The sequence below is a fragment of the Colias eurytheme genome, chromosome 1 (genome assembly GCF_061535395.1).
Source record: "Colias eurytheme isolate Ceu_HAF_F1 chromosome 1, ilColEury1 Martin Lab GWU primary, whole genome shotgun sequence".
In the NCBI taxonomy this organism is placed as follows: Eukaryota; Metazoa; Arthropoda; class Insecta; order Lepidoptera; family Pieridae; genus Colias; species Colias eurytheme.
This window is the reverse complement of record NC_142980.1, coordinates 5,175,914-5,199,360: the sequence shown is the minus strand read 5'-3', so window position 1 is coordinate 5,199,360 and position 23,447 is coordinate 5,175,914. Positions and strand designations below refer to the sequence as shown.

The following is a 23,447-nucleotide window of genomic DNA, read 5'->3' as shown; positions in this document are numbered from 1 at the left end:
CCAATACCAGAGTAAGCGGCTCACATGCGATGCGATGAGATGTAATCGGCTTATGTCCGCAAAGAGTTAGCTTTTCTTCTAATTGGATAATAAACACCATTTAATTATCGTGTAAGATGTCCGTGTACAGTGATATTTGTTCGTCGTGTTTATTTATGTAGTCTATTATAGAATAGATTGTCTTTTATGAGCCTTAGAGGAAGAATTCATAGATTTCTAGTCGTTAGAATGTAGAACTCTGTTCTCTCTTGTGTTTAGCGACTGCTCTTCTTGCTTTACGCAAGACATCCCTGATTATGATTCTATCAAAACTAATAGAATTTTGAAATGTAAATATTCATAATCGTAGTACGTACCTTTATTGACCTTGTATTTTTAACCAAAATTTGCAAAGGTTTTCAATTTATACAGTTTAGCCCATTATGATAGTATGGATGTATATCTTTTGTCTGAGCTACCCTGGTATAATTCAAACGATAGTCAATAGTTTATTCGAACAGATATTTCGTACGATTGTTTCTTTCGGAATTCCTTAACATACACAGTTAAAGCATTCGTATGTACTGTTTATATATTAACAACGTTTATCGTTCGTTATCTCAGAGTGCGTGAATATTTTAACATATACGCGACTTAATGTTGATTCCATTTGAAAGAGAAATTATGTTCTATTTCGAATATATATTCTAAGAGTTATTAGAACTGAAACTTTAATGTTATGGTAATAAAGATACCTATTAGTACATTTTAAATAAACAGGTACCTACTTATCTATTTAGGTAGTTAAAATACTGTTCACAGTTTATATGGATAATATTATTATGTGCTTTTGTATTTAATTTTTTTATACAATTGAATAACTATCAGTACGAAATAGCCCATTAACTTAGTTTCTTTTACAAGAAAAGTGTTTAAACTAGCAGGAAATCTAAGAAACTACAATACTACCTTCTGAATAAAAAATTTTGTCTAAAATCTAGATGATCAATATACATCTAATGTCATACTGATCAGATATTCAATATTCTCTAATCACTGTCATCATCGTATGTGAAGGAAAATCAGGCATCACTAGAGTGAAATTAGGCACAGGACCAAAGCTTCATTAATTGCTTATTTAACTCCAAACCTCGCCAACTTCATGTCTCTGAATACCTTTGAAAGTTAGTAGGTACCTAGGTACTATCGATGGAAAAATCAAAAGTAATTTGTTTCAGAAACTCAATGCAAATATTAGTTCGTATAATTTTAGTCTAGACAGTTAAATTGCATATGATGCACCGATATGATATGATATGATGTCTTGCGATTTTCAACAGTGATACTGTGTGTTACAATTAAATATTATTAAGTGTGATAATAATCTTTTGATAAGTAGATATAATATGCTCTACTATGGTAATTTCTAAATAAGTGTGTACTGAATTATAAGAAAAGCTTTGATTTTTGTGAATTTATGTTAAAAAACTCTTCGGATTCCTACTACACCATAATTGTATCAACGTCTGCATTAAAAAGTTACCGTGTATAACCAAATAGGCAACAGAAAAGAGCCCACTTTATTCCGGATATTTTCGGTGAAAATGGTAAAGTTTCCATCAATTTAAATTAACTAGAAGTAACGTAACCTTAAGCGACGCTTTAAAAATGCAAATTATTGTCTATGAGGTAAATTAGACAACGTAAATTTATTTAATTGTCGTTGAACCTTACACAATTATAGAAATAATCATTGAACCAATTTGCGTGTATCGAAAACTATTAATAAAAACCATTCAACTAATTCGGAACACGTTTAACATATATTACGTGGCTGGTAAAAAATATGATAAAGTATCGAAACCTCGTGTATCGATCCAAACATATAGGGATGTAATTATCGATGCAAAAAAACTACTTACACGCGATGGAAGCGAGGCAATTATTGCGATAAATACAGTCTTACGCACTTATGTTAATTTTGAGACACGATAAGGTAACGGGTGTAAACATTTCTAACACGTGTAAGTGGAATATGCGACAAGGAGCTTTTTTGAGCGCTTCCTGAACTCATTTAGTTAGGGACAATGGAGATAAGGCTGACCGCGGACGGGAGACAGTCGGAGCGGGTCGGTTATCTGCGGTAGTTATGAATCAATTACGATTATAACGGTGAAATGGTAATGTTAAAATGTTATGTTATGATAGTTACATTTGTTTTGTTATAATAAAGGTTGGATAGAAAAACGTGGTCAGTATAACGTAACCTGTAAGTAGGTTGTTAGGTACGTAGAATATTTTCATATATACAAACTGGGTTCGTAGATGTGCTACCTATACTATCTGCAGGACAAGGATACGGCTGAGATGAGGTTGTCATAACAAATTCTTGAAACTACCTTTCCATCCTACAATAAAAACATACATCTAGCATCATCATCATAATATTATACATTTTACCATAATCATACGTACCCAATACATAAATATTCCTCTAGTTGAATAAAATTCAAGTAAATTATTAAAATAATACAAAAACAAGTCGCAACGTAAGTAAAACCTAAAAACACAGATGCGTACATTTTTTCCGATTTGGTGTTTGTTTGATATGCTCACTGCCACACCCCGTCCTAACTTCTAGCCACTTATGTTTTTTGCCCTTGTGTATTTAAGTGAAATGCTACTTTGTTTCCGACACTCGAAGCGTATTTTTCTATGTCCGACAAGATAAATTGGCATATCAGAATGTTATTGAATTTTTTCCTAAAATATACAACAAAAATAACCGGTTTTGTTCTTACCGTGATTTATAATGTCCACTACAAATTAATAATTTAAATCAATTTATTACCGTAATACAATAGTGCAATAAATCTATCAAAACACCATACGTAATGAATTACGACATTTTCACTTTATCATGATAATATACCGATGGAAATTATCCTAAAATCTCAACTAAGTGCTTGTTTCGTACGATGATTAATGATCACTTTATTAAACAATGAAAAAAATGTGTAACGCTCCAAGATAATGAGCGTTGACTTGATAAAATTAATGATTTCGATGTTAAAGATAACTCTAGAATAATCGATAGCCCATTTTAATGTACCTGTGACGGATTGTCCTTACTAAATTAATTACTAAACGATGTGTTTTGACCTATTTGATGGAAAGCTGAAGGTTTCTAGATAAAATTTAACAAGTCATTGAAATATACTTATTAATGTTACGAAAAAACAGTATTAAATGAAGAATTACGAATAATGCATAATGCAGTTCATTTTATGCATTGGAGGGCAGTGCCGTTCTTGCGAAAGAACAGAATTGAAAAATTGTTTTCTTCACCACGATGACTAAGTATATTATTTTATTTAGGTACAAAGTCAGACTTTTTAAACTCACATTATTTAAAATATAATCAATTTAATATAAAGTAATAGTATTTTTGAATATTATAAAATACAACACGTTTATTATAAATTAAATAAATATATAAAATAGGTATAGTCTACATTACCGAAGTAGAAAATTAACAATAGGTAATTTGTTTTCATAATTATTTCCAAGGTAAGTACACCATCGTTAAAGTATCTACTTGAACAAATCCACGTGTAGGTAATATAAAAAAGGTAAAACAAATACCTCCATGTACACTTAGTTTCCAATTTAATTGTAAATAAAAACACCATATCTACGAAAGAACTAACGTGTATGTAAAATAACGTTCACGATATCAAAAACAAACATGTTCCAAATTCTAATAACCAAAACAGATACAAAAATGGCTGCCGGAGCACGCTCTGAGAAGACACGATAAACGGTCGAAACGCAATTCAGCCTGTGCCTATTCTACAGGCGAATTCAATTAACTGTACAAGGCACGGGGGTAATAAATTCTCTAAACAATCAGAATTCGAGCCCTAGTAATATGTCCGTCCGCTTGCATACGCATTGCGGCCGCGGCTGTTTAATCAACGGATAAACACGCAGCGCCTACAAGCCTACGTTGTGTACTTTTTCAGTAGAAGTATGAATTTGCTCTTTGTCGTGGCTATCAATACTACTTGGGAAGAAATTATAAAAGGTCCAAAGTAATTAGAGCTATTGATAGAAAAGAAATAAGAGTTATTGATGTACTTTTTCGCTTGAATTTTCTCCTACAATTTAATTATTACTCTACTTGGGAAAATAATTATAAAAGGTGCAAACTGCAAAGTAATAAGAGTTATTGATAGCAAATTAATTAGAGTATTTGACGTACTTTTTCGGTTGAATTTGCTACTACAATACAATGTAATTACTCTACTTGGGAAAATAATCATAAAAGGTGCAAATTAATAAGAGTTATTGATGTAAGGATGAGATGGATTCAGTTTTGAAGAAAAACGAGTTTAAGGATCATTATTACTTTATGTAGATTAGAAGGAAACTGTAATTACTAGTTTCTTGCTGGCTCTTTCCGTAGAAACTACTTTCCGATTACAACACATCATTGTTACAATATAATGAGGATAGAAAAAATATTTGGCAAGAGTTCTTTTGAATATTTAATGTTAAATGTATGCGTTAGAGTTACGCGAATGGTAGATAATTACAGGGTTTACAATTTTGTTATGAAAACTATATTTATATTTATTTTAACTAAAGATAGCATGGAATTTCATGTGGAGTCCAAATTTGAAACCAAGGATAGATCCAAAGCAAATATCTCTGTCTGTTACCAGGCTGTATCTCATAAACAGTGATAGCAAGAAAGCTGAAATTTTCACCATGATGTATATCCGTTGCCGATATAACAACTAATACTAAAAAAACTATTAGAGGGAGTCCGCATACAATAAATGATTTTCTATTATAGATGATAGTAAGGAACCCTTTGTGCGCGAGTCCGACTCGCACTTGGCTGGCTTTTTAAAGCTTACTTTTAGTTAGTCTGTAACTGTTACTCCTATAGTTAACGTTTTTAGATACTAATGTTAGTAATCCAAGTAAATAGATACTAAAGTATTTTCAGACCTATAAAATACCTACATTAATTAAATATATTTTAATAGCAGTTTTTAGAGTACCTATTTTGAATTCTATGGAAATAGGATCTATATTTTAATAATAAGTTTTATCTTATGTTTATTTTACGAGACTTTAAGAATTAAAGACTTTCCCTAACTATAATGAATAAACCGGGTTTTAATAGATCCGTTTATAAGTAAACTAGCTGCTCCGCGTGGTTTCATCCCCGTGGCTCCTCTCCTGTTGGTCGTAGCGTGATGATAACTTCCTCGATAAATGAGCTATCTAACACCGAAATAATTTTTCAAATCGGACCAGTAGTTCCCGAGATTAGGGCGTTCAAACAAACAAACAAACTCTTCAGCTTTATAATATTAGTATAGATAATTCCTAAGTATTATCTTAGGAATAAAATACTGTAATGATTATTCCTAAAACAATTGTTATCATGGATTGAATAGGTATAACGACGGAGCAATATAATATGTAAATATGTCCGTGTATTCCACATTAACAACCAATCAATCAAATTATACTCAAATTGTTTGTTAGTATTCTGTAATTGAGATCATATCCATAGTAACGGTATCATGAAGGTTAATTGTATTACAGATAATATATTACAATATAATATTGTTAAGCGCGTCACACACGGTGAAGATACTATAATATTTTATCTTAAGATACTGTAATATTTTCTATTACAGTATCTTAAGGTATCCGGTATCAGCGTTCTGACCATCATTTTTCTTATTGTCATTGCGTACTAAGACCCCTGTAGAACCGCCATCCTGTTACAAATGACCCACAAAATTTCGGATCTAACCAATAAATTTAATTAAAAATAACATTAATTGTTAGAGCAAAACCTAAAGTAAAAAACCCTGCTAAAGTAAAATAGTTTACTGAGTCTTATCTTATCTTACTAATATTATAAATGCGAAAGTTAGTGAGGATGCGTGTGTGTGTGTGTGTGTGTGTGTGTGTGTGTGTGTGTGTTTGTTACACTTTCACGCAAATTCTACTGAACCGATTACACATAGGATAGGTTTTATCCCGGCAATCGCACGGGAACGGGAACTAGCAGGTTTTCCTTTGAAAACGCGGGCGAAGCCGCGGGCGGAAATCTAGTTACCCATAAAATATCCTATCTAAGGTTTTTTATAAAAGTGATAGTTTAATTGACAATAGCGTTAGCTACCTACTATTAAGTATTCTGTGACAAAATATCAATCAGACAATCACATATCTACTTAGTATTAATTAAATAGGTACCTACCTCAGTTCGTTATAAGGAAATCCATTTAGAAGTCATAATGCGAATCAAGTACATAGTTAAATGTAGTTGAAGTTTTCATTTCGTTAACATTTATTGTGAAATTTAGTTTTACTGTTAACTTTAAATCCATCAATGAAACACTTTTACAAAATCTGTTTCGATTTAAATAATTAGTACTTACTGATTATTTTATGTGTGTACTAAGTAATAAATGTTTCTGTCTTTGATTTCAAATACCATGTACCTCATTAGAGGGCGGGGTATGATCGATTGGCTAAAAATAATTCTTCGTAAAACGTAGAAATTTTTACTATATTTTCTTGTTCTTTACGATTATTGAGTTTATTATTATTATAAAGAATGAACTTTTATAGTTTTCTAATTAAATGCGTTTGCAAAATAATCATACCTTATTAGGTATAGGCATTGTTCAGTTCTTTGTATGATTCATTCCAATTTGCCTTAAATGTAAAAAATTGCCGTAAATATGCTTTTTGAACCTGTTACAGAAAGGATGTATAAAAATTTAATAAATCTCTATTAACCTATAAAGCCCCGAACGGCCCGATCGGTCCACGACACAATAGATTTTCTACTGTGTCTGTGATTCCGGCCTCCGGGGCCTGAGTTATTAATAAATATCTAGTTACTTGATTTATATTGCACGCCTCATAAGCGAAGCGTTGAGGTGGGTACTACTGTCACTTCGCGCAAAACATCTGATTTTTCAAACTTAAAATGTCTTTATGTATCATACATTGCACTTGTAAGATAATACATACACACACATATTAAGAAAAACACTATTTTTAACGTTCATGATATTTTTGATGTCATTTTTGTTATTTAAACTAGTTAAAAAACAGTTTAAAAAAGTTCTGTCTTGGTCGTCCGTGTGTCTGTATGTGCGGATCCTTTTTCTTGTTAACACGATAGCGACCGAAATACTTTACTAATCGAGTCTTTTTTTTTCTCTTACGCTTGAGTATGCTCAGGAATAGAACCCTTTCATTTTTCAGGGTCTGATTCGATGTGGTTTAATTGTTATTAAATAAACAAAAATAATAATTAATAAATATTTATTAAAAAAAAATTATGAGGCGTGCACTTTTGGATTTTCCAAATTATTTTTTACATTCCACTACTTACACGTGAAAAATTTATCCATCTTTTATATTGGTATAATTAAAAGCTCAAAATTATACTAATAAAATAACTAATTTCAAATGGACAGTAAGCTTGAACTCAAGTGCACATAATACCTACTGTGATGCACTCTGATGTCTATACGTGATTGCTCTCAGAGTAATGCCTACTGTCAAATGGATTAGACAAGAACGAGACAATTCAATATGTACATACATATAAATCCATACTAATATAATTATAAATGCGAAAGTAACTCTGTCTGTCTGTCTGTTACTCAATCACGCCTTAAGTACTGAACCAATTTGCATTAAATTTGGTATAGAGATATTTTGATACCCGAGAAAGGAGATAGGCTACTTAGGACATAGGATAGGTTTTATCCCGGAAATCCCACGGGAACGGGACTATGCGGGTTTTTCTATGACTGCGCGGGCGAAGCCGCGGGCGGAAACCTAGTATTAAATACATAGTGACTCATCTTAATTCCTTTTTAGGGTTCCGTACCTCAAAAGGAAAAAACGGAACCCTTATAGGATCACTTTGTTGTCCGTCTGTCCGTCCGTCCGTCCGTCCGTCTGTCAAGACCCTTTTTCTCAGGAACCCGTGGAGGTATGAAGCTGAAATTTATATCAATTACTCAGGTCTACTGTCCCTTGAAGCTGTGAAAAAATCAAACTTCTAAGCCAACGCAATCAAAAGATACAGTCGTTTATGCCGCAAATTTTCGACACTTGCAAGGGAATCAAAACCTACAGGATGCTTCCCGTGAACTCAGAATCTTGAAATTTGGTACGAAGCAACGTCTTATAGCATAGATAAAGGAAAAATTACGAAAACCATAAATTTTTAGTTACATCACATAATATATATTTTTTTAATAATTTTAAACTTACTACCACGGAACCCTCGGTGCGCGAGTCCGACTCGCACTTGGCCGGTTTTTTTAAATTTCAAGTTTCGAAGTAGCTACAGTTATTTGACGAAATTTTTATTTAAACGACACATCCTAAGGACACATCACTAAACATTTTTGGTAATAAGACGATAGAAGTAAACAAGATGATTCGACATATTCCCTGATTTCGTTGTATTCTAGCTTTCGTGAAATCTCTGATATACTCCCTGCGACATGTTATGTATATTGAAATGATTTTATAAGAGTAACTATGAAGTTTCTTGCTAGTTCTTCTCCTTAGATACTGCTTTCCGAATCGGTGGTAATTGTTAAAAATATATAATGACGATTCAAAAGTGCTTACTTACTTTAAATATATGTTTGAGTTGTGAGTTTGAACTTACTAAACTTTTAAGCATTTATTTCTAGTCCAGTGTCACCTGTTCATAGTAATAGTTAATTAAGTATGAACCCAGGCATAAGGTCATCGCATCAACAACTAAATGTGGCAAGGAAGTGACCATGCGGGCTGCCAGATGTTACATACATATTATCCCATATTTTGAATTTTTTACATAAAACAGTTATGTCTTAATCCAAGGAATAACTGAACCGTGATAATCGTTAAGGCAATGTAGAAATGTTAATTCGGATTGTCCCTCCTTGTCAAATATACTATCTGTACCAAATTTCAATGAGATCAGCCAATTATTGATAGAGCAATATCTATCTATTCTCACAAAATTTAGCGTTAAAATAGTTAAGAGTGGTTTGTTTAACCACGTCTGTAAAAAGACGATAATATTGTAATGGTTTAAAGAATTGGTGCTTTTCCTCTATTATAAAAGAAAGTCTTTGGCCGTTAACTACATTGATTAGCGTTTCAATCAAATCTTAAAAAGAGATTGTTTAAGCTTCAAACTGCGGCATCTCTCTGTACTTGAATGAAAAGTGCAATCTAGATGGTATGTTTTCCAAGTTATACATTATATATAGTGTATACATTTTCCATTGCGCATTGTTAAAAGAATATGAAAACAACAAAACAACGGTTATACTAGCAGGATATGATTAATGACAAAACATATCTCTTTTGCGATTCAGGACTTATTATAAGTTGAGGGCTACAAGCAGTGTTAACCTATATAGATAACGATAGTTATCTACTACTAGTTATTATGAATGAATGAATGAGATATAAGAAAACATTTTGCTATCTAGGTCCATGGATTAGCGTCGCTTTTTCTTAGTTACACTACTTAACCTAGTACTTATCCTAGTATTACGCAATACGCAGTCAATACAAAGCTACCTAGTGTTGTAATTTCATACGAGCGTGAACTAATTTATGCTGCTGCATGCTTGATTCTCAATATGGTTTGCTCATTGTTCATTGGTAAATTATATAGAACCGAAGTTCTTACAGTGACAGTATGAGGAAGTGATATCAGTTGCCTTGGACTAGTGAGATAACATCTGAGAAATTTAGCATCACCATTGAAAATGTATAGCAAATAAATATAATATTGGATCTTTTAAAAATACATCGCTGAATTTGGATGACTTATAAGGCATAAAATTGTTCCTAAGCATCGGTAAAATTTGGAAGATACACTTTAGTCTTTATATGGTGTAATATATAATACGTATTAAATGCATATAATAGTTTTGTTGCCATTTTTTCAACAGTTCCGGAATAGAAGTTTAACCCCGAACCTTCTTGACATCACTTATTCTTCCGTCCGCGACGCCAGTCACACGTCCAACTTTTCCACACAAAAACAAATAAGTAAATTTAAAAGCTCATTAAAATTCGTCGTCAGTATTAGTAAACGTATTCTACATTTATGGAAAAACGTTTCCTAAACATGCTTACACGTCAGCGATATTGTATTGTCTCGGCGATTCGTGAAGTGACCTTTACAACACAAGCGTAGCAGCCGACTGCTCCTTATCTGATGCATCGTAAAAATTAATTATGTACACATGTTCATAAATATCTAAGCTGAGCGTTTTCCAACGTCCGTTCACGCAAGCCTTAATGCTTTGTCCACACGGAATTGACGAGGTGAACGCATGAACTGCCCTCGGTGCGTTTCTTATGGTTTCGTATCAGCGACGATCGTTTGGCGCGACTCCTGTGAATCAGTGAATTAGGGTGCTCTTCCACTAGAGATGTATGAGGATGCGTTGCGAAGGATATGTTTGTACAGAACCAATAATATCGCATCCACTAGAGCTGTGCTGATGAAGTAATTGGCAAACTCGCCAGGATTGGTTCTTTAAAAACACAAGTCGCCAAGTCGCCAAGGCCTCACGGTGTAGACACAGCATAATGTTAACACTTGTTTTATAATTAGTTGAGCTAGCCGCCCACGGTACTGTTCGTGTAAAATTGTCATGTTAAATGATTGGTGAAAAATATCTCGAACAAAATATGTCATAGCACTTGCTGCGAAATTGGAGCGGTGATAAATGATCTTACTTGTGAAGCGGGTCTTTACTATTTAATAATTAATATTATGTGTCGTAATCATAATGTACATTGTACATGTTTATTTTAATGATGCTACGCAATTTTCATATAATTAGTTAAAAAAATTACTAAATTCACAACGTGTTAACATCAAAACCGTTTTGAAATTGAACGATTTGTTTAACTATGCATAAATCATTTTGTTCACGCAATTCTTATTGTATTTTTTAAGCGTCAAATCACATTATTTTTAATGCTACATATAAATCAACAGATTTTCTTTAGTTCTCTTGATAGGAGCTATCAGCTATTATCTGATAATTTGAATTTCTATATTTTATAAAAATATTTTTTCATTTAGGTACGCTTTGATAAACTTGAAGTAGGTACCATCCTCAGTTATATGTGGTTATATCTAGAAAATTGACATAAATTAATTTTGGCACCTGTGCAATAAGAAATCCATACTAATATTATAAATGCGAAAGTAACTCTGTCTGTCTGTCTGTTACTCAATCACGCCTTAACTACTGAACCAATTTGCATGAAATTTGGTATGGAGATATTTTGATACCCGAGAAAGGACATAGGATAGGTTTTATCCCGGAAATCCTACGGGAACGGGATTTTCTTTTAAAACGCGGGCGAAGCCGCGGGCGGAAAGCTAGTTGACGATAAATATGGGTTTATATGCAAATCCCTCTGGACCGTGAATTTACATGTAAACACATTTTATAGAAAACGTTTTGCAATAATTCAATTTCATTGCAACATCTGCAAATATCTTTATCAAGCTCAGCACTAAATAACCACTCGTAATGTCTTCCAAACGCCAAGTAGGCGTTTCACACAAAAACTACGAGTTGTCAACCGGCGTATTATTTAGTGCTTGTTTTTATTAAACTTCCTGTGGTGAGAGTGAGACGCATGGGCACTCAGTTAAATTCCAAAAATGCGAAATTAGCTCAAATTGCTTCTTATTAACGATGACAGATGTCTTGGCGCCAGGCGCGCGGTCCTCACCAAGTAATTACCAACCCTATTCTATTAGCGCTAGGTTCATTTTACCGGGGTGCGATCTGGAAATCTCTTGCAGCGAGCGATCGGATGTGTTGATACTAGGGGCTATGGATATGCAATTAGTGACAAAGTTTTTTTATTGTTTTTCTTTGGAAGTAAGATGTAAAGATATGTTTAGTTAGCGTGGTCGACGGGACGCTTACGTTAATGTTGTGGTCACAGGACGCTTCATTACCGTTGCTTTTAGGCGTGTCATACATTTCACTGCGCACCTGCTTATTATCGTATTCGATAGTTTTGTTGTTCGCCGATCGATATCGAGTTCAAGGTGATTATGTGCTAAGTAATAAAATTAATAGATGTTTGTAAACCATTACGATAGCAAGTGTTTTGATTTATCTGTTTCCAAAATATTGTATTTGTTTTTTAGATCTATCAATATATATTTTTTTGTTTCTGTCTAATTTTAACAAATCTCATCAAAGCCTAAAAGCTATGTTTAAAAACAATCTTTATAAAAGTAGTTTCTTTAAAAAAAAATCTGTAAAATATTAAAAACCTAAAAACCTTACGGATCATCTAATTAAAAACTTAACTGTCTAAATACATAATATTCTAATTAAGACCCTACATAAGTACCTAATAGGTCTGATATTAACCAAACATTCAACAACCTAAAACCATCTCATAAAATAGTAAACTAAAACAAAAGTACATACAAGTCCATCCAAATATTTTTCAAGTATTATAATATATAAATTATTGTCCCTGCATTAACGTGTATGGAGCCACAGGGGCGAAGCCGCGGGAGGCCATTATAGAATACGCATATATTTTTTATACAATACGGGACTTAGTTCACTCGATAAACTCATTTTGACCTTTTTGGTCTAGAATGATTTGCGCTTATGTGAATGACTTTCTTTATATTTGTACAAATAATAGAACTAGGTATATTACCTTCCATTTGATTTTTGTGATATCATAGGTAAATGTTAGGTAACGACGAACATTACAATGATATAATTAGTTATGTTTCTCTATAGGTTTCTTAAACATATGTACATAATATCTTTTACCTATCTATGAAACATTTAAATGTTCACACTCAATCACAGAAAAAGCAGCAAGAAAAGCAAGACCAAATACCTACCTAACTTGTCAGCTATAATACCATAAATAGATAATTTTTATTCAAATTAAGAAGAATCCCCCCACTACAACTTTATTAAACTATCTAAATTCTCAATAATTACACAGGTCTTCACGAAGCTATTATCATCAACCGTCATATTTGTTTAAACCAATATGCCATAAGCATAACCCTTCAAGAGGTTGGAAAAACAATAAATACTTAATTACCATATATCGAGTTGTCCAATAAGAAATCTAAGTGCACTATATTATTTTTTTATTAATACGTGGCACAAATATCGCGTGAAGAACACCTTCGTGATAACATATGTTTTTTGAAGTTAATTTTCTACTTATTTTTTAAATAAACCAGTGGCAATGCTAGACATACGTTTAATGCATGCATTATGAATATTTTAATTAACCGCTACATCAAGTTATGGCGTTATTACCTTTGGTTTGTTTTTTATTGGAAAGAATAATATACAGAGCAATTATATATTGTTATTGCATACGATAGTATAAACAGAACTAATAAAAATTAAAAGCCTGTAAAGGTTTTCATGATTCATAATACAACACAAAGGAGCGCAAATCTTGAATTTCAATTAATTTAGAAACTTAGGTATAGGTACCTAACTATAATAAATAAGAAACTAATATCAATTACAATAAATATTTATCCTTAATCTATTTTAAAGATAAAGGATAGGTAGATTAAAAAATTGGGTGTTCTATAAAGTAGGTAATATACCTACATGTAGATATACCTCTAACTTTAGTCGCGTTCAAAACTACCACGAGCTTTCCTTGAATTAAACCGAACACATGAAACTACATTTAAATACATTAATACTACTACATGTAATATCACTTTTATTAATCTTTAGGTACTTATATTGTAACACATGTTATAATTATAATAATTAATGTATTAAAGCAAATCATTTCCTTAACTGGGTAAAGTCATCAGATTATGAAAGAATAACACATTAAATGGACGAAAATATAAGATACGGTTATCGTTACATCTGTACATTAGCAATTCCACATTAACACATGTATCGATTGATCGATAAACACAAACTTGATAAAAACAAGCTGATTTTGGCGAATAAATAATAAATACACTACCTATAGTTAAGAAACAAAATTTTCGTCTCACAAATAATATCTATATTCAAGAAACGTCACCCGAAAATTAAGTTTCAAATTGGTTTCAAGTCATCTTTCCACGTGACTAAATAAAAAACAAAGAACCAATTTATTCGTTATAACTGATGCCGTTCAAGTACCGATGTACGTAATTAAATAAAAAAATAAGTTCCTAAGCAATTATAAGTCAATTACGTATTCAACAGTTAGCCACAAACTAACGAGAGCTTTATCAATACAAAATCTCACATCCTTATTAACGATATACATATGCACATGTATTTTAACAGTGCTCGGTTTTAGTGTAACCTAATTTACTTCTAATTATAGTGCAACAGGGTACATTATAGCGTGCATAATTATGATGTATTGTTGCATACATTTGTAAATGTTGTATTCAGTGTTTATCACCTATTTTCAAGTGCTGTAATTAAATGCGTATTCAAAATACCACTTTGTAAAATACAAGTTGTTGTAAGGCTGCAATACTTCGCCGGGAGGCCTGCACCGTGCACGCGAAACTTTAGTAATGTTAAAATTACATATTATTTACTTTTGTAAAAACGGTTTTCAAATGCAATGGAATTATTGCTATATTAATATGGAGAAAGTACATTTTTTTCTAGATCATTCCAACAAGCTTAGGTATTGTTTTAAAAGAATGCTGTTTAGTCTCGCTGTAAATTGCAAAAATCTCACTGATATTAAATGTTTTAAAGTGAAACTTTTATTACATCGTCTCAAACTTTTTGGTCTGTGTAGCGCATGTCGCGTGTATCGCGACCGCCGACCGTCACGCGACATGCGCTACACAAAGCAGTGTTCGGAACCGTTCGAACAGTTTCACTTTTACCGTGGTTTCATAAAACCACACAACATTTTTTATTATAATTTAAAATTTTGCATTTATGGTCTCGCGAAATGAACCATTTAATTTATTATGTGTAAATTTGACACAAAAGCTTGCATAAACATATTTATTTATGGATATAATTTGTTAAAGCCATCCATTAGACATTTAAAATTTCATTTTTTTCATTTTCATTTTTTATTTACAAAAAATAATAATGTTCTATTAATAGGTTTCTATTATACTCATAAAATAACCTATCAATTTGTAGAGAACTAAGTTATCACCAATGGGTACATCCCGTATTTTATCTCAACACTTACTAAGTGTTTTAGTGCATTCATTACCTCTAAACACTTACCCACAGGCCACAAACACAAAATACAACGTAATAATCCGGACAACTTTAAAACACCCCAAAACCGTGGTACGTTCCTATATTGGCAATGCATTGCAAATAAGTTGAGTTGCGCAATAGGAGCTTGGGATTTTTAGTAAATGGTAGAGCGCCATCTACCTCATACAGCTGGAAACAGTTGAGCATTTCAGAAACAATTGAAAAGTGGTAAAATTTACTCAAACGTCCGTGCGTCGTACGGAAAATCTTTTTTAACGCGACTCTACGTTTCATAGTTTTTATGTAGAGCTAGTAGAGATTTTGTGAACGTTGAGGTAAGTATGTGAATGTAATTTTTAATTAAGATTTATGATTCATTCTTAAATAAATTTTAATACGTGCTAAAATAATAATGTACCTATCTAATAGGTATATCAACATAGCTACATAACTATATCTTTATTAATTATGAAAATTGAATTAAATAACTGACTCTATCTTATCATTATTCAATTAATAAAAATATTAAAAAAATACTTTTTATGTTCAATATGTGCGAAAAACACAGTTCACAATTAGTTAAGACTAATCCGAAATTCAATTTATTACAATAAATATCTAAATCAACTTTCTTTTCAAAATGTAGAGCTCTTAAAAAATGAATTAAATTTGTTTATAATACCTACAGAATTTTCTTTTTAAGTGTTTCACTTGTTAAGACAATACGACGCATACATCTGACAAGGTGAAAAAACTTGTCCTGAGTCAAGTCATTTTTTTGCCACTACAGATTTGTTTGCTCGTCGAACACTCCACGACTGCGTCGCCGAAAACCCATAAACATCACTCTGACTATACCGCTTTTTTCTCTACCCCCCACCTCGCACGCAGGGAAGGCTGCGAAAGGCGGAGCTTGCGCATGGTGGGGATATATCAGCCAATCGGCGCGCGTATTTTCTGATGCCACTTCGAAAAGGATAGAAAACTGGTTCCGTGATTGGGCGATACGCGTTCGCTCCGCCTCGTGGGTGGGGCGTAAATAGTTTATTCCTACAGTGGAGGGGCGTTTACGGTCTGACGCGCGCCAGTCTGTGTTGAGAGCTAAACGTGTAAAGGTGTTCGTCGGTCGGACGAATGTGGTCCGTCATGCGAGTGCGAGATTCACCCTGACGCGCGGGGATGGCAGCGCGCAACCCGCCGCGCAAACAAACTGTGATAATATAAATTATTTACCGTATAGACATAGCGTAACCGTCCGTGATAGACTTTGAGAGACAGTGTATTGTGAAGCCGCCCATATGATCGTCCCTATGGCAGCGTACGCTCAGTTTGGCTACTCATATCCGCCCGCCTCGCAGGTTTGTTATCTAACTTTTAATTACCCCTAATTCTATCATGGAAACAACTATTCGTCGTTATTATTATATAAGTAACTATTAGTAAATAGTCATATTAGTAAATATAAATATTATATACTGTTTACTTATTAAATCTTAAGGACACTCAACAAGTATAAAACTTGTACAAAAGTAAGGTATAGAGCAAGCTTTATTTTAACTCTACATTGAAACAAACTCTTGATTTTTTTAGCGTATGTAGAGTTCTTGTAGTTTATTTTTACTGTGACAGTATGTGTTTATTAAGGCTTTTACATGCGCTAATAACCTTGACCATACTTGACGGATCTCAAACCTCTCCCGCTGCACCTTCTTTTTTCCTCGCATTTTGTATTTAAAAAGATACTAATCAGTGAAACAAAAAATCCTCGTCAGGGACTGTTGTGTAACTGATAATTTATTAAACATAAAATTTTCAGAGCTCTAAGTCAGCAGGTTACGAAGTTTATAGAGTATTTGCGGAAAAATCGATGACCACGGCACATTTTTTTTCTAGAAATCTATTAACTTTGGAAAAAAGTCCTCGCGAGCAATTAAAGATCAAAGACCATCCTATTTTATATATTTTTTTCGGTATTGTGCTTTATGTTGTACCAGACTTTATAGAGGTTGAACATAGTCGAAATTGCCGGGTAGCGCCTTAATGTTCTATTTGATTTTAGATGAATAATTAGTCAGTTAATTAAATACAATATTAAAATTATTGGTTCAATAATGATATTTAAAGCGTAGTGCGTATTTAGTGATAAATTCTACCGACGGACGCGTGGAGGCTTTTATCATTATAATTTCCAACTTATAATTAAGTAATACATATTGGATGTTATTCATTTCACATATTTTGACGATTTTAAACATTATTGTTATAACGTAGACACTTTAAAACCTAAATGGTTTTAAGTTTTAACTATACATATTATTGAAACATATTATTTGAATTTATATGCTGCACTCAACTCTACCATTTATTATTGTATTACAGTATTATTTCAATCATATATTTTATTATAAATACTTAATTATTTATTGATATTATAACAAAATATATGATTAAATATAATGCTATTATATTTTATGTTTAAACACAGATGTCAAATGGTCATACTTAATTAATTTGTGTTATAACAAAAATTACCTATAGGTAATCATTGGTATTGACGATTGTTTATATTACATTCTATACTTAATTTAAATTGATATTAAAAATAATTAGCAATTAAAGTGTATTGGAAACTACTTGGAAAACTACTTGAACATGTTTTGTATAAGTATAATCACTACATAGTATAAAACAAAGTCGCTTTCTCTGTCCCTATGTTCCTATGTCCCTATGTATGCTTAAATCTTTAAAACTACGCTACGGATTTTGATGCGGTTTTTTTTAATAGATAGAGTGATTCAAGAGGAAGGTTTTAGTATATAATTTATTATGTTTTAAACAAAGCGGGCGAAGCCGCGGGCGGAAAGCTAGTATAAAATAAGTGATCAAATGTAATATAAAGAATTTTACTATAATCTTAATTTATAAACAAAAGTAGTTTTATATAATAATTAATAACGTAATAATAACCCCTTAATATAAGTAAGTAAAACTAATGTGTAACAGTGATCTATTTTTAATATAACTACATTATTTTATATTCATTTTATTTTTTTTATATTCATTTCATTACATACATATATTTATTTTCATTAATATAACTATTAACTACATTCTATTATATTGATAACTTTAGGTTAAGATATCAAATTATCAATATAAATAATATAAAATATAATAGAATGTAGTTTTTTTTTATGGGTTATTATTCATATTTATAAAGTTTACCTATATTAATTGTTTCAGACAAAAATTTTTTGATTTCTTTTACAACAATTGAATATAATTATGATGTTATTAAGTATTATAATAACTTATTTATTATTGTGTCTTTATTTACATCTAATTAGGTATATGAAGTATGAACTCTAGGTAAAACAAAACAAAAAAATATATTGAAAGTATCCAAACACATACCTACAGTAGGTAGGTAGGTATCAATAAAATTTATTCTACCTACTTACATTAAACAATAAAGTTTATTAGTTTAAATAAAAATTGATTGATAATTGAAAAAAAAATTACTTGTACTTTGTGTAGGTATACTAATATAACAATACTTAATAAATCACTTTTTAATTATTGTTAGTTGTTCATTTGGAACATTTTAAATTTATATCTAAAAAAAATCATTTGATTTGTTTTTATTTATTAAAATCAAATTGGAAATACTTTTACATTGTATTAGGTATAGATACTTTCTTAAAAAAATTATGAAGCATGTGGAAAATATGGAATTTTTACAATAGATTTCATATCGGCCAATAAATATTCACAAAAATTAAAAAAAGAATCAAGTTATTTATTCAATAAGGTACAAGAGAATAAGATTATTTATTTTAACAACAAGAATATGCTCTTTTAATTTACCTACTTGAAAAGTTAAAAAAAATCGTGAAAAATTTTCATTCATTAGTAGGTAGTTCTGACGTTAATAAATATATCACCGAATATTAATCTCAACCTTACTAATTAAATTTATAATTAAAAAAAAATCATATACTTTCATCATAGGGTATTGGAAAAGGCTTAACTAATACAGTAGGTACTTACATTTCAAAATATAATTATAAGTCTTCCTGAGAATAAATTATTAATAATTGTTCTAAATAGTGTCAAAAAAACTTAGTTATAGCACAGATTTTAGTACATTGTGGTAATATTAATTATTATTAGGTATTATATGTTATCCCATGACATTGCTCCCGGCTCCCCCCCATTCTAATTTTAGCTTACTGTATTGATTCTGTGGTTTTTGTAGTAATAGATAGGTAACATTACGTTATTTAGCTTTACCCAAATATGAAATATACGGAATTTTATTTTCATTAAGCGCATTATTTTGATATAGAATTAAACTGCAGAGGAAAGGTAGGGTTTTAACAGATTAAAAAAAAATACTTACGAGTAATATTCCAATAGGTAGATAATATTCTAATAAATGATGTTCAAAATATTTAAGGATGTCTTAGGTTATTTAGTTTTTATGCATCTAATTAGTAATTAGGTACTTCAATATCGCTATACCTAACATTATGTAATTATTTTATAGATGTTCTTGCAGCTTCATAATCTATATTGAAATTAAAAGTTAAAATTTGTGTAAACTTTTCCTGCAGCTCGTGTGGCAATTGTCACTTAATTTCAAAGGACTTTTTTTTATTAAACATCATGTCTAAGTTTTTATGATAAAAACTAGTTTTTCATTATTATATGAAGGAAAGATTATTATTGGAGATCTGTATGCAGGTATAGTTAATAGTATAGGTACTTGAATAATTTTATAGGCTACCTACTAGTGGTCTGCCCCGGCTTCGCCCGTGGTACATATTTCGCAATAAAAGGTCTAAAAGGTCTAAAGGTAGGACTATGTCCTTTCTCGGGTATCAAAATACATATCTCCATACCAAATTTCATGCAAATTGGTTCAGTAGTTTAGGCGTGATTGAGTAACAGACAGACAGACAGAGTTACTTTCGCATTTATAATATTTGTATGGCTTATTGTAACATGCATTTGATATACCTAAGTTAGTGTATGGCATTTCATATGTTTACCGCTTATTAATTATTTTGGTACCTAATATAAATTATCAATAAATAAATAAATAAAAATAAAAATCATTTATTGAGTAACAATACATTGACATAAGTTATACAAACTCGACGATCGCCTCAACTAGGTATAAACCTGTGCTAGAGACGACCGACGCCTTCCACATTAGTCTTAGCCATATAGTACAGTGTATTGTACTATGCAAATTTAAATTTGTACATTATTAATTATTGAGAAAATGTACAAAAACAAAAAAATTAGATGTGCTAAAACAAATAACATAAAATTGAAATTTTATTCATTTTCAATAAGTATTAAAAGTTGCAAATATGTAAAAATGTTTCCTTAAAGAATTACGAAGCTCGTCACCCGAGATGCCGCGAACCGTACGATGCTTCTTCGATTTCCAAAACAGTATATTTCACAAAATGGCTGCGGGTACAAGTTCAATACAAACCACTCTACATATCGAATTACTTTATCAGTTATCTGACGTGGCATTTTATCAATAAGTACGCCATCTTGTCGGCTTTGCGCAAAGGGTGTTATTAGAGCACTTAATATGAAATTATCGATAATTATTATTTATCATATACATCCCTACGTTATATACATTTGTTTTAGGATATTCCTATTGACATTTGATATGGAATGATAATATAAGTGCAAGCTTTATGAGTTGTAGGTACCTACCTATCTATCTACCATTACTTTAAATAATATATAGGTAAGTATTGTATAGGTAAGTAATAGATATGTATAAATATTAAATATGAACATGTTGTTTTTTACTTTATGTGATGAAATTGTTGTTGTAAAAGAAAAATATGAGATATTTGATTATTAATTATTATCTGCTATAGTTTATAGTTAGTTTAGTTTTGGAAAGAAGAAAATAAATCAAGTTATTGTAGAACTGTTCCTTCACTTTCGTAGTTTTTGTTTGTTCTAAATAGGTATAATTTCCTTTTTAAAATAGAAAAAAAAACATTTCTCACTGAGATCCTTCTGGGTCCAGGAGAAATTATTTTCGATATAAGGATTAATTAATTTCTTACGCGAGCGCAAATCGCTCTACCACGAAGAATTTACTATCCTGACCTTCTCATAGACTTTATAATTTATATGCTTGTCACGTAACTAAAAAAATGGTATTCCTGATTACCACATACATACTGTATACGTCTTTAATATTAATATCATATTCCACGCCTTGTGACGAACAAAAACCTGACCAACACGGTACACAGAGCGTATATGAACAATATTTCTTACTACATATCTGAATTCCCTTGCAATATTACGATGTCTTGTACAGTGTACACAATGCTGTTCCCAGTACTGATTGGTGATTAAAATATTTTTAATACAATACATCGTTGGTCCATGTAGACTCGCGTAAGTTGTCAGAGAGTTATGAAGTGAACAACGCATCAAGTAAAAACTACCGAACGGATGCATTTTTTTCGATGTTTTCGATGTTAATTGAATAGTTTGCGCTTTGCGGTTATTATGTGTCTAGACAAAATGCTCTCTGTTAATCTGGATTGGTGTAAAAAGTAATTATTGTGTTTCATAGAAATAGGTAGCGGAGGAATGGAGCCGCTGTAGCATTGAAGATATCTATTAAATAAAAGTTTTACTATGGTTTTACTATATTGTGTAAGTATTCAGTAGGTAAGTATGTTACTTGTAGCTTGGAGTCGACCCTATGCCTATTGGTATGTTTTATTGTTAGTAAGTTATATAAGTACCTAGGTATATAATTTTCATAGAGAAGTGCCGTTTCGATTGAGATTAAATTAATAACACAATTGAAAGTTTCATTGACTTCTAAACATAAACATTAGAAGGAAATTATTCTAACAATTCTCATTAGTTGATAATAAGTAGAAAGAAAGAAAGAAACTAATCAAATCTACTAACTAATAAAAAGTATGTACCTACTTACAGTCAATTTTATACCTAATTAAATAATTCTTATCATCAATATAGGTACCTAGCACATGAACAAAGAAAAACAACTAAGTAACATGGCAAATAGAAAAACCAATATCCGCTACAAAGCCGAAAGCTAACAACAATTTCACAATACGTTTCATATGAGTATAAACAAGGTAATACCAGTAACAATTTTCCGTCTAATTGAACGAATTAAATTGAGCATTCAATTTGACTCGGCGCAGTTAATAGCCATTATACGATTCAGAAGTAAACGCAAACAAACCCGTAGGATTGGACTAGCATTCCTGGAACCAATGACGCATTAAATTTCACACGCCTCCAATTGCTTGTTACGTTTTGATAAGTTTTTACTGCGTTAACTACGGGTTGAATCGAGTTCATGTTATGTAACAAAACAGCATTACCTGTACCTATGTTAAGTATAGTTATAGTTGGACCTAATCCTACCCTTTTAATTCGTATACGGTATGGAAATAGCCCTAAGCAATTATTTAATCTATTTACAATATAGAGTAGGACTTGTAAAGGTGATTATAGAAATTGTCATAAGTACACAATTTTAGTACCTAATAAAAATTATCGATGCAGACATCTTGACTTAAAAGATATGAGAACTAATTTTTAAGGGATGCTGTTGAATGACTAATTATGATCGATCGTTGATCATTTTACGACATAGGTACCTAACAGCGTTGATATTTTTAATCATTAATTATAAAATTAAATTAGTTGAGAGCCAAAAAAACATACATTGCTATTATCATATTAAATATACGTGTTACCCGTGCTATGCACTAAAGGTACCCGACCTTTAGTGCATCAGACGTCCTTATTAGGTTTCTATTTTTAACAAAAAATATGTCCATTTACTTTGAGTGACGGAATCCGACTGAAATATTAATGGTAAAACACCTCGTGGCTACTTTTTATTTTAAAGTAAACATGTATTGAATTATTTATACATAATACCGTATCTTCTTAGCTGTATGAAAAATGTATTACTTGATATCGTACACTTAAATGGCACATCGGTAGGTATATTATAAATACCTACGTAGGTATATGAAAGCGAAAAGCCATTGTTGCGCATTGTCTCTTCGAATAACAAAATTAACAGGTTAGCTTTATTTACAAAACAAAATA

General features: G+C 31.4%; 1 protein-coding gene across 3 annotated transcripts in view; it reads left to right on the top strand.

The window, feature by feature from the left end:
* The window catches only part of LOC149910986 (homeobox protein caupolican-like), a 92,816-nt gene that overhangs the window by 22,825 nt on the left and 46,544 nt on the right, over nt 1-23,447 (top strand). The window contains exon 1 of one of the 3 annotated variants that reach the window (XM_090101649.1): nt 16,394-16,645. The exons of the other annotated variants lie outside the window; for them this stretch is intronic. Within the exon in view, the coding sequence (XP_089957775.1) occupies nt 16,586-16,645 (60 nt within the window). The 5' untranslated portion in view covers nt 16,394-16,585. Of the gene's footprint in view, nt 1-16,393; nt 16,646-23,447 lie in introns of those variants that run through there. 3 annotated transcript variants of the gene reach the window in all.